We start from the raw sequence: 13,673 nt of genomic DNA, 5'->3' as shown, positions 1-13,673 counted from the left end.
TTACTTACAGTGATATAACTTATGCATGAATAAGTTAGTGACGCGAGTCAGTCATTATTACTATAATTATTCGATTTATTTTTTTTCAAATTACTAAAGGTAATTTATTTTCAAACATTTTCTTTTGTTAATGGTTTAATGATTTATCTGTGACTATTTTTTTTGTTATTTATTTCTATTTATTACATTAACTAAGCATATGAGTGGGTTTTTGTCATTCCATCATAACTGATCCATTAGAATACACCTTTACTTAATGCTTGTCTCTATCATATCTGTATATCTAAATCTTCACAAGAATGAATTGTAAATTATCATTTAATTTACTGACAAACCAACCGAATAGTTGTTATTCACTTAATTAATCAGCAGCTCACGTCCTTTACATTTCAAGGGGCAACTTACTAATTTGCACGTTCTACTTCCATGGGATATGTTAACAATAACGGTGAATTAGATAGTATTCTTAATGAACAGAGTTATTCCTCCACCTTGACACTTCTGGATTCTGTCAGCTCTTGTTTATGTGAAACTTTCGAAATCAAGTTCCGTTCTGTCTATAAGCTGTGTCAACCAAGTTTCTGTGACTGCTATTAAATCTGGCTTGATAGAGCCTATCTGTACACCTAGCTCCGATCGCTTATTAAGCAAGTTCCGGACATTTTTGTAACAGATCCGAAGCCCATTTAAATGGCTTCGTACTTCACTCAGAGTGCCTTCGCAATCATTCTCTGTCGAAGCCTCACTAACCAAACATTTAAAATTTTTAGGTCCTTCTCACCAGCATCTAACTTCAGTTTTAGTTTTTTCAGCTTTTCGTTACTTTATACGATCCGTGAGCTGCAAGTCTTTACGGACAAAAACTCCTGACCGCTTTGGTTTATATCCATTCTGTCGTATTAAGTCCCTTTCGTTAGGAGCTTCAAATACTACTTTTGGCAGCCTAGTTTGATTCTGTTTGGAGTCTTTTTAGCTACCTAGTCTATAAACCTTTAGCAAGATGAATCAGGAGATATCCTGAAGCATTAGCTGATTTACTAGCCGCTTAACCAACTCAATTTCATGCTCAAAACGAGTTCTGGGTTCTGAGATTTCACTTTCATTGACTCTGTAAAAGACAACTGATCTGTCATCTTCGATTTCTCAGCTACGTTTTGGAGGACTGGTGTTTTTTGATGGAGTTTTGTTCTCCGAGATGGATGGCTTGGTCTACCAGAAGTTTGTGCTGATGATGCCGTTCAGAAGAACGATGAAAAATTCACAACCATGCCATCCAGCTCAGAGAACGAAACTCCATCAGAATCACCCACCTGAGCTACAAATCTTCTCCACCATCTCACAATCATTTGAGCGTAGGACTGGCTTTTCTTTGGCAACATTATGTCGCCTCTTATTTGGGATTTTTACCCATTTATCAACTTTTATTGGAGTAGCAATCACAGCCGTGTCATACACCGTGAAGTCCTGGATGATTGTCGATGACTTTGGTTGTCAGGTTGTTGTTTTTCCTGCTAGAAACAGACCTAATCTTGAGACTAGGTTTTTTGAACGTTTCCTGCCAGCTGCAATTCGGAGGGCGACGGACAGAAGAAAGTCCCTTACTTGGGCGTTTTTTTAACAGATCTCTTTATAGGCCGTCCTCCCTGAGTTGTCCCATGCGAGTCAATCAACTCTGAGCTTATTTAAGGTAACTTTACATCAGTTTGTGTACCGACCGAGAGAGTACTGTTTGATGTGTCTCGATTACGTTTGCTGATAAGCCTTTAAGCAGTATTCACCACTGCGATGACTTCGGATAACAAGCTATTTGAGTTCAAGCAACACTGCTGAAACAACCACGCTCAACTATTTTTACTAAACCGTTTGAAAGCCACAGGCTTTAAACTTGCGCAAACTTCGTGATACCATCCTTTGCACATTTTCACTGCATGCGGCTTTCCACAACGTGTCGAGAGCCTGAGCTTTTAAAATTGCTTATTTTGCACTGTTCATTCATCAATCAGAGGTATTCAAAAGAAACTGGACAGAACCAATGCCCAGAGATGTAAGAAGCTAATAACCAGAAAAACTGTAAATTGTTAGAACCAAAAGTACATACCACTACAACCAATGTGCTCAAATGTACCGGTGGGAGATTACTTTCAAAGAAAACGATACTCTTGACGAATACATTAAATGAAATAAAGTCAATAAAAGTGAAAACAGTAGTAATTTACGGTCAAAATAATAAAATTAACTCAACGAGGAAAAATACCACTGTCCTTTTTAAATATCGCGAGAGAGAAACATTCAAGCTATTGTTTTATTCAGTCAACTAACTGATAAATGATAATGAATTTTAACTCTTGATTGATTATTTACAAATTATTATTAAACTTATTATCTGATAATGTAAATTGATGGTAAGGATCAAGCATCCTTTAGCCACCAATTGTTATGTGTTGTAAGATACTTGAATACCAATAATACACGCTTGCTTTTCTGGAGACAAGTTAATTGATTTGTGAACTAAGCTTCACATTGCAACGCTAAATGACATAATAAATTAGTCAATACATCGCGTTATGTGTAAATATAGGATGTAATAACATTTATTTCTTGTAAGTTTACAATTCGCTCACAATTTTCTCCCTGTCCGACAGAGCGATACTACGTACTCTTGTAGACTTCTTATAAATAATGACTCAATCATAAAAATTGACATCTGATTTGTATTGTATATTTCTATGTTAACTTTTGCATTGTTCTTTTTTTACACCAGAATTCGGGTGCTAGTTTCAGTAGTCTTATGAAGAACTGTTTATCAGTTGAAGCGAATCAATATTTCTTGAAATTTATGATGACAGCGACATGAAAAAAAATAACGCTTTGCACTCATTTACTTTCAGACATAAATGTCACCGAACAAGTGTCACTAAAAATTTCAAATTCTTTTAGTCGTCTGGAAGATTTGCTGTAGTTATCTGTATATAAACTAGTACTATGAGTAAGCATATGTCTAATTTAGTAGACAATCCTAGCTTAACTGACAAGCTATTATTGAGAAAGTTGTGCATTAGACTCATTTTCACTCATAGTCATAATTCTGTCCATCGATGAGAAAATGTAAATGAATCATTTTTTTGTGACTAAAATATTATATTTATTTTAGCAACAAATAGTTGTTGTGATTGAAAGCAAAAAATTAAGTATATATTAACACCATTGGAACTGATGCGAATTTCACACTTATTTTAGAAATCAAATATCATTTGACTAAACATACCCAGCTTATATTTCATTTCTTTGAGAGTGATTTTTTCCCTAGTGTGTTCACTTTATAAACTTTAATGACGACAAAGAATCCCCAGTTTGAAATAATCAAATTACAAGGGGATTCTTTTTATGAGCATTTAGCTTGTGAATTTTCAAAAAAAAGATAAGTTTCTAAACATCTATTAGCTGTCATTCTTATTCATCTGCAAATATTTATGACCGATTCGTCTCTCACATCTCTCTCATTGGTGATTGTATTTAATATGTCAATTCTATCGTAATCATAACTAACTTCATAGAATAGATCAGAGTGAAAGTATGTGAACAAAGAAGGTCCATTTATTAAATTTCTTGATAATCAGATTTGTGATGTGTTGTGAGCATTGTATGAAATCATGTAAGTACATGAGTTTGTCAAACATAATTAGTTAATCTAAATAAATCTAAAACATGAAACTTTATGGTAATGAATGGAGGTTTGAAGAAAGAATGACATACAAGTTTCAACATACTGCCAAAATCTTTGAATATTTATGAATAGCCTGTCTCATATTTTGTTGTCTTCATAAGATTTATTCATAAAAGTGGTTTGTCTAGTTTCATTTAGTTTGTTTTTAGACTTGAGTTTAATATGGCATTCAAATAAACGTAGTTTTGGTGTACAGTCTCTAGAATCGTCAAATCTCTATTAAGGCTCATATGGTGTTGTCAATATAAACTGGATAGGCTTGAGATGGAGAAGATTAACGTCGTAATCTCGATATGTAGATGAAATTTCACCTATTTTTTCAAAGTCGTGAAATATTATACTCTTCCGCACTGATTTAAATTTTAAAACTCAAGTGAAAACGTTTTCTAATCTTCTCTTATATTCTGCAGTCCTTTACTTGGCGTCAGTCTGTGAAACAAGTAGTAAAATGAATACATTCTGCTGCAGAAATAACATCTTCATTATCATTAGATATCTAATTGATTGGCTTTAATAATACTGTATTTTAAAATTACATTTAAGAAAAGTTAGATTGTGTTCAGTGTAATGACTGTTTACCAAAATCAGTGTCAGAGAAGATATTATTGTAACTGTTGGATATAATATAATTTTTCACGTATAATGTTGGATGTTTGTTTTAATTATATTATTCATAAAATCCATTGTTTATATATGAGAGTTACCGCAAGCTGCTTTGTGAAATGCATTTATTCACTGCAGTGAATCAGCTTACAACGGAAACAGTTTCAAACTGATGTATCATAAATTCAATCTATAGCCCTGATGGTGCTTTTAATCAACACATTCTCAAATAGGACCTTAAGTAGTTTTAGTGAAAAATTAGTTCAGTTTTAATCGCATCAATATTTTTCCACTTCTTGTTTATCTTCCCACGATCTGCTGATTATGCTAGGATACTTTTGCCTATGCTTTGTTTTATTACGTTAATTCTTATATTGTGAAGTGATTGTAATCAGTAGATAATGGAGATAGATAAACGAGATTTTGTTCAATCATTAATTTAAGATAAATTTCGTATCTTGTCAAGTGAATGAATCGTTTTTAAATTGCTGAAATAATTCACGTTCAGACAATCACTTTTTGTGTATTTATTTGCCTTTTATTAATAACATTTTTGTTAATGTTAGCATGTCAATATAACAACAATATCCGATGGTGACTAGATTTACTGTATGTTGCACGTGTTAAAAACACCTAATCATTCGTCATTTTGTGTCAATAAGATACCATAAATCTATTAATGATACCTACAAAATGTATCACATGACTTCCTGTGAATATGAAAAGAAAATAATCAAAAACTGTATTACACTTTTTGTACTTGTACATACTATTATGACGATGAAGTTAAAATGGAAGTAATGTTAGTGGCTGTAGATTTACAGTGTTATTTTACAATCTAAATTTTACAATTATACAGTTTTTGGTGTAAACCCACTTTAAATGTTCATAATTTTAAATTGAAACTCTCTTAAATATGATAAACTTATGAAAAGACCCTGAAATTCAGCATTGTTACTTAGGCTGTCCATTTAGTGTCCGATACTGAGTAGTCTCAAACGAGAACGATGAACAAATGTTTTGATCTCTGTTTTTTCACAAATTCGCTAGCTGATAATAAAAACTAGCTTCCGAGTAAATCGAATCTTAGCACCTCCGTCTTTTCAGAAACCGGTTTATTAAAGCGACAACCAACTCACTGAAGTGATTGAAATTGAGAGATAATTGCTAGAAACCCAATAAAAAGTCACGACTGGGGGAATTAACTCTATTGGTGATTAAGGTAAATATTATCAGTACCAACGGATGATGGTCACATGGTAATTTCAGTCAACGAGCTAGAAATATACGCTATTGGGTTACAAGTTTTATGAAGATTACGTTTTTGCTATGCGTCGTGCAGATACTAAGTCTGATCGTCACAGAGTCATGGATGGGAACTGTAATATTTTTCAGTTTTCAATGGTTGTCTAACTAAAGTTGTCTAACTAAAGTCAGTCTGTGATGTAAACCAAAAATCTCTTGCTAACTTCAAAGTTGAATAAACGAGTTGATCCAAGCTAGATCATAAATGAAAGCCTGGAAGCACTGGATGGCCGTTTTGTCCCGTCATGGGACTCCACATCAGTGCTCGTCCACGATTCCGCACGGGGGACTCGAACCCAGAACCTTCAGTCTCACGCGTGAACGCTCAACCTCAAGACTACTGATTCGGTATCCAACGATGTTAATGTCTAACTTCAATTAATCCATGATCTTGTATAAATCTTATGATAACTGATACAATATATTATTATATATGTAACATATAGTCATTTATTAATCCACTGCATTTAGAATTATAAAACATTTCATACTTTTTAACTATGTGAAATATTATATTTCATGATAAAGTACATACGTCATTAAATTTCAACAACTTTGTTTTCTCTGTCTCTTTAATTCAAATGATTCATAAGTCATAATCATTAGGACGAATATGATACTCTATGTATTCGATACATTCAATGCATATTCAGTTTTTGTTTCTCTTTTTCTTCAGGGCAGACAAACAGTAGGTGATATGTTAAAATGACATTGATTAATAAAAAAATATTAGTGACAATGATTCATATCTACAAATCTTCACCTTTCCTTAACTCTTTACTGATTTACTTTTCAATACAAAAAAAGGCAATAAATATATTAATAATTCAGTAGTATTCGTCAACATCTTTATGCTTGATTAAAATAATAAAACTTGGTAGTACTGAACGGCTGTTTCGTTCTAGTATGGTTATCCTCAGTAGTGTGCATCAACGATCCCGGTTAAACTTAAAAACTTCATGATAAATTATAACAAACAATGCAATTAGTCTTTGTTATCGAATTCTATAATAATCACTCTATATGACAGCTATATTATTTATCCCATTTAATCAATTTGTAAAATGTCGGAAATTTCCTTAAAAATTTCAAACCAAATAATTTGGAACAGTTGTTCAACCTTATTTGTACTAATAAGTATCTGTAAATAGTATTGATTACTAAGAATAAAATAACTTAGTCAAAAACCGCTGATACCAATCAAAACTTGTCAAAATAAATTTCTTCTATCAGAATAAACATGGAAATAATTCTATGGAATTATTTAGTTTTAAGCAAATCTGTGTAAGGACAAAAAAAGAGGATATTCTCCTGTCAGTATTTTATCACAGTGTTTGACAGTGATAATCAATAAATATATAAATACCATTTGCATTGTATCTATATATGACGATTTAATGTTTGACATAGAGAACACATGCTTATGTCGTCTGGTTTCTTTTTTAGTGATGTTATATTTTAAGTCATTTCTGATTCCCATTATAGTTGAGTCAAAATATTTTTACGGCTTTTGGAGTTCTAATGACAAGAATTACTCCAGTTGAAGGAACAAACTTTTGTTATGGTACGCCCGATACAATTTTTTTTTAATCTGCATGTTACTGACATTTAAATGACTTTATGTCAAACCAAATAGCTACTTCACATTTTCAAGTACCTGTCTAGCAGATGGTCATTCTTAAGAGAATATTTGAAATGATTTCCGTATTTTTATATTTTTAATGCATTAAAAATAAGCAAACTTTCTTCTTGGAGAGTAACCGTGATTTGATATATTAAACGCATAAAAAATCGCATTTTTCAAACGATATCATAGCCAAACATTTGGTCGAATCGGCACATGGTACTCCATGTTTACTAGTCATCTGTAAATGATTTATCAGAAAATGTGAGTTTACAGATAAACACAAATGATGTTATGGTATTGTAAAAACAAACTTCTCGCTTGCGGGATATATATATATAAGCTAGAATCCGTTATCCACCAACATTATCGAGTATTTCTTTGTTTAAGGTCATTTAACTATCGGATTAATATATCATATCAAACTCGTGTTATATAATTATTATAGTTGGAAAAATCCATTTATGATGATGTTTAAATGAGTTCAGCTGCAAAAGTATAGCTTGTTTAATGTTTTTGGTACCTTCACAAATAAATAAATAAATAATTTCAGTAAGGAATCCCGTTAAGCAAATGGAAATATACTGTCACAAGTTATGTTGTATTATCATTCTTATTTTTCGTTATATTGAATGATTTTGTTTTGGCTACTTTTATTATTTTATTTATCTGACCAGTGATTATTAGACTTAATATTTCTCTAGTACCGCGGTCACTATTCAGCCAGTATAGATTACCAATTTCAAACTTTTAGACCATCATATATAAACCCAGTTTAGTCTTTGAAGCAGTCGGTTTTATGCAAGTGGCGAAGGTTTATATTAGATGAGTATGAAATCTATTTTTTTATTAAACAAACTTGTACAAAATAAGTAATTGTTTTGTTCAGAATATTTTACACTCCCCTAATACGTAAACTGATTTTTACTAACAATTAAAACTATATAATTGATTATCCACTTCCCTTTTGCAACTGAGTTATCACTATTAGCATACTGGTTACTGACCGAGTTTAATGTAATATAGCTATAAATTTATCTCCAAAATGAAATTCTTATGCTAAATAATGAAATATAGCTAGTTGTATAAGTCTCACTCCCATAACAGATTAATTGAATCATAACTCATGTTAACTGTAAACTGTAACTCAGTCAGCAGTGAGTAATTTCCACTCAAATTCACTCATTATACTATCATATTTATATAATCAACAAGTAACTTATGATTTAGAATGTATACATCTAGGTCGATTTCTATTGGTTTGACAATCAATGTGTATACTGTATACATGTAAGTTTATTATTGCACACTTTATATGAAATCATTACCTTTTTCATTTTGAATAAATTTCTGTGCCAATTTAATTTAATGAAATTAAATAGAAACAGCTGTTTGTTTATCATTTAGTTAAGAATTGATGAATAAGTCAATGAAACCTGTTCATTTTAATAAGAAAAAAGAGTAACACATTTAATTCAATTAGATCTTATGAACTGTATATAGGTACTGTTTTGTTCTTTTTTGAATTTTTATTTAAGTTGCATTGTCTCTGTTTAATTATTTTTTTTTTGAAAATTTAATTCAGTATGTTTATTTCATTTAAATAAATATTAGTGGAGAAAATTAGTAAATTAGATAAACTGAAGTCAAATTAACTTATAATTTCAAAACAAAATAAATAATTAATATCATTAATAGTAGGAGATTATATTATGAATCATACCGGCCGATATTTAAAAAAATATTTATAATTAACATAGGAGATTATTGGTAAACACTATTGAACACTACTTCGTGGACTAAACTCCGAAATAGGATGATACGCGAGTAATATGGATTGTCATAGTTGAAATCATGAGTCAACTGAAGCTAGACCACTATCGGAAACCTGGAAGCACTGGACGGCTGTTTCGTCCCATTATGGGACTCCTCAGCAGTGCGCATCCACGATCCCGCACTCGCAAGATTCGAACCCAGGACTTACCCGTCTCGCGCCGGAGCACTTAACCGATAGACCACTGAGCCGGCATCCAACGGTGTTAATGTCTAACTTCAACCAATCCACAATGTTTGAGCAACCGTTCGCCAATTGTCTTCAGTGAGTTGATATCTCTATAACAGACTTAGTAGAACTCCACTGGTCACTGCTTCCCACTAAAACTCAAGGAAACATCCCTTGAAGTCAATCACTAGTGAGCATATGGCGCGAGAGTGGTAGGTCCTGGGTTCGAATCTCGCGTGTGCGGGATCGTGGATGCGCACTGCTGAGGAGCCCCATAATAGGACGAAACGGCCGTCCAGTGCTTCCAGGTTTTCGATGGTGGTCTAGCTTCAACTGACTCATGATTTCAATTATGAAAATACTGAAATCTCCACAAAACCCCTTCTGATCTATAATATGGATTGAACTATATACAAGCTAAGATCTATATACTCTAAACTCCATTTGTTTCGATAATAGTAAAGTAAATCATGATCTTCGGACGAAAATGGAAGATATACAAACTGACATTAGGTTCAGTGAAGGCTTCAGACAACAATATTGACGAAGTTTCACATTGAGTAATTCTTATTTAAATTTTTTTCTTTATTCAAGTTACGTTACATTTGCGCATGTATTTTCATTTGTGAAATTTGATAAGTCTAAATTCTTTATATCAAATCGTGGACATGAATCTATATTGGTTATTACACATCATGACAAGTACAAATCCTAACTGGTGACAAGCTATATACAATTACACTAATATCTGATAAATTAACCTTATCACTGTGATGGTCGTATAAGCTAATGATAGTTTCAATAGTAAAATATATTGTTTTTGAACACAGAAAGGGGGTTTCAATTTCCGTATAGCCATGGCTTCAATAAACCTTAGTATATTATTTTCTGTTATTCAGTGTGTGTGACTCATCCGTTATAAAATCTCTGTTCATACCACTCCTTATTAAAAATGATTTGTCCGTCCCCTATTATTCGGATAAAGTTTTGTTGAAAATAGTACATTATGTGTCTCAATCATGATAGGAATGCAAAAAATAAACTAAGTTACATTATGATCCTTATAGATCACCTATTGAATCTTAATAGCAAAATAGTATAACAGATACTAAGAATACTAGTCGATTTATCTATTTAAATCATTTTGAATTGAAACCATTATCGGTCCAAGTATTAAGGTTAACATAGACAGAAATTCAGATTTCAATATCAACAACAAAAAACCTATAAAAAATAGTCCTTGTTCGGTATAAATAATTGCTATACACCAGAGTGAAGTTCTCAATATCTTAGGAAGTTTCGTAATATTTAAAAAAGTTAAAATAAACAATTTTTGCAAAATAATAACGGTAACATTATGTCTACCAAAATATCTTATCATGGAAAGAAGAACAAGGAAATATTCAAACTATATATTACAAATATAATTCGTGATAAACATAGATAAATAAATATTTTCTATGCATGATGTAAGCGACAAACATAAATCTTAAAAATGATTAACCATTTTAGGTTGTTTTGTTTTTGTTTAAGAATATGGAATAAGGTCGGAGAATTTTAATTACCATTCGTGTATACATCCTTGTTTTCATGAATATATATATGCAGACATTTATGCACATCTATCTATAAAATGAAACTGAACGAATGACAAATTAATGTACACATCAGACTAAGTAAAATTTGCCCTGTCTCAATGCTTACTTATCTTTATCTTATTTAACTTTCTGTCATTCATGGTAGGATAATTTACTTCTTCACTAATGAATGCTTTCTTCCTATATTTTATAACTTCATATAATCAGCATAACAGAATTAGTTAACTAAGATGGATAATAAAACGCTTAAATCGATTAAGAATAAAAATTAAGAGTGAGATGTAATGGGAATAAACCTGTTTTATTTGTATCATATTTTGGGAAATTCATCCGATCCACTAATCTACACGAATAATTTAGATAGTTATTGAAGTTATGAAACCACAATTAGATAAATTTTATTTTATTTTTTTTTTGATTATCACTGAAACGTATTACAGTAATCCTGAATAATTAATTTAAAATTTTGACGGCTGTTTTATCGGTGATTTTTGAAATAATGGTTATCAGCTTGAGACTAGACTACGTTTCTTTAGTCTGATTAGCTAATTAGCTGAATGAGTTCATTAATCGTTTAGCCTATTTTTATTGTTTCTGTTACCCAAATTAGTTAGGAATTTCAGAAATACAGATAATTTCCTCAACACATTCACATGTCTTTCACTTAGGTGGAAGTAAATAACAGAAAAACAAACTCTTTCCAACTATTGATTTTGGGTTACAGTGAAAAGACTTTAATTATCATTATTAATGAATCAATATTTCAGCGAAAGTTCGAAAACCCTCTATTTATATATGATAAAAGATCATTAAAACCTAATTTTATCCTCTACGTATGTAACACCAAACCATTGTCTCTCTCGACATTTTTGTAGTTACTTTTCATTCATAGTCAATTTCAGACTGATTGATCAGTGTATAAAAAACAATATTGTATCTATTTGATTATTCAATGCTAATCGAATTCCATCGATCAGATTTCAATATGATCATGAGTTTTAGTGACTCGACATCGTGTACACTATGTTGAGATTTTAAATAATTGGAAGTGGTCTGCTTGAATAGCTCAGAAATAATATCTCAACTTGGGAGACTAGATAGCCAAGTTTTGAATTCAAAAGTTTATATCATCATTCGTCTCGAGTCCTGCCACGAATGCCAACTAGGTCGAAACCTGAGTTTAGAATTTTCTACCGACTACTTCCAACAACCTAACATTAACGTCAACCTCATTTCACTGAAATGATTGTTACGAAAATAAAACTATTTTTTACACACGCAGTATTGTAGTGAACGAAGACTAAGTGGAGACAAACAATTTATTATTATATAATACACAATACAGTGTTTTCATAATATATAGAAACTATACATCAAATAAGTTATTTGCACATCTTCCTTCAGTTGTTCTCTGCATGCTTCATGTTTCTTTCAATTCTGTTGTTATTACAATTACTCTCTATTTACATTCCTGTTCTCTTCAATTCGATCTTCTCAATCTTCTGCTGCTAGGCATTCCACTTTTGATTGATGTTACTTACTACTTATATATGTCAACATAAGTATCATACACCAAAGTACTCCTAACCTAACTAGGCTATAAATGGGTTTCAAACAGATATGATCAGGGTACCAGTCTAAGTTTTGATTAATTAGCTAATTCTTTCCATAATTGTTAAATATATAAAAATATTTTAAATTTTGTTAATAATTTATGATATAATTACTCCTTATTATTTTTCCTCAAAAAGGAACTAAATTGATACGAAAATTCACCATGGAAATATTTTTTGTTTCGCTTCATTTGTTTGTCACACTGTCATGAATATCTATTCTATTTAGTATAGAACTGGTTAGAACGTTGTTAGTTATAGTTATCAAAAATTTATAAATTATTTTTTTCTTACACAAACAAACAAAAATTTATGTTGCTAATTTTTTGATTATCTGATGTAACCAAAATGTGTTGATCCATTTAGAATTCTAATTGTTTTCCTTTTCAATCTTTTTGATAATTATTTAGCTTTATGAATGCGGCTGAATTAATTATGGAATATATTTTTCAAGAAAATCATCCTCTCGGATCAAGTCTCAATAATCGCATTGATATCAATAGTATTGATGTTAGTTCCATTGATAGTGGTAGTAGAAGCAGTATTAATGTACCACTGACACAATTTAAATCAGATCGATTAAATACTAATAATTTGCATGGATTGGATAATGAAGTATTCTTGGATAACACGTCTGTTGACATTGAATCAGATTTTAATGAAGATAATCAGAATATGGAAAATAATAATCTTGGTATCAATAAACATAATAGTAATAATAATTTTATTGATAATAACGATTATTCATTTATAAAACAACCAATTATCCAAGTTAAACTCATTCATTTTATAAATCAATCAAATTTGTCTAAAGTCACTCTCAGTTCATTAAATAACTTTATTAATTTAGATATACCACGTTTATTAATGCAGTCAAATAATATGCATATTTTTGTCCAATTCGAGGTAAGTTAGTTTGATTGTAATGATTTTTATTGTTATTCTCGTTGTTCATTTACTTTTATTTCGGTCTAGAATATTTTCTTCTTTGCAATCATGACTTATTACTGAATGACTGAAATTTCCATGATATTCTGTAAAGTAATAATAACTTGCTATTAAAAAGGGTCCGTCACTGAACGGCCAGTGTAAGGGACAGTTTGTTTTAGTAAAATAGATTTTAATTTTTTTTAAATCAAAATATCGCTTCTGTTCTACCTTAATGTTGATATATTTTTGAATTTCTAAAGGAATTTCTAAAAAT

The 13,673-nt window shown here is 31.0% G+C and overlaps 1 protein-coding gene across 1 annotated transcript in view; it reads left to right on the top strand.

Moving 5' to 3' along the window:
• Smp_129840 (hypothetical protein) overlaps positions 1-13,673 on the top strand; it is a gene marked incomplete at both ends in the record, with an annotated part of 94,541 nt that overhangs the window by 21,594 nt on the left and 59,274 nt on the right. Inside the window, 2 exons of the mRNA XM_018793548.1 lie at positions 12,880-13,101; positions 13,294-13,375. Coding sequence (XP_018648049.1) covers positions 12,880-13,101; positions 13,294-13,375 — 304 coding nt within the window. The remainder of the gene's footprint in view (positions 1-12,879; positions 13,102-13,293; positions 13,376-13,673) is intronic.

The sequence above is a fragment of the Schistosoma mansoni genome, chromosome 1 (genome assembly GCF_000237925.1).
Source record: "Schistosoma mansoni strain Puerto Rico chromosome 1, complete genome".
In the NCBI taxonomy this organism is placed as follows: domain Eukaryota; kingdom Metazoa; phylum Platyhelminthes; class Trematoda; order Strigeidida; family Schistosomatidae; genus Schistosoma; species Schistosoma mansoni.
This window is presented reverse-complemented; position numbering and strand designations above follow the sequence as displayed.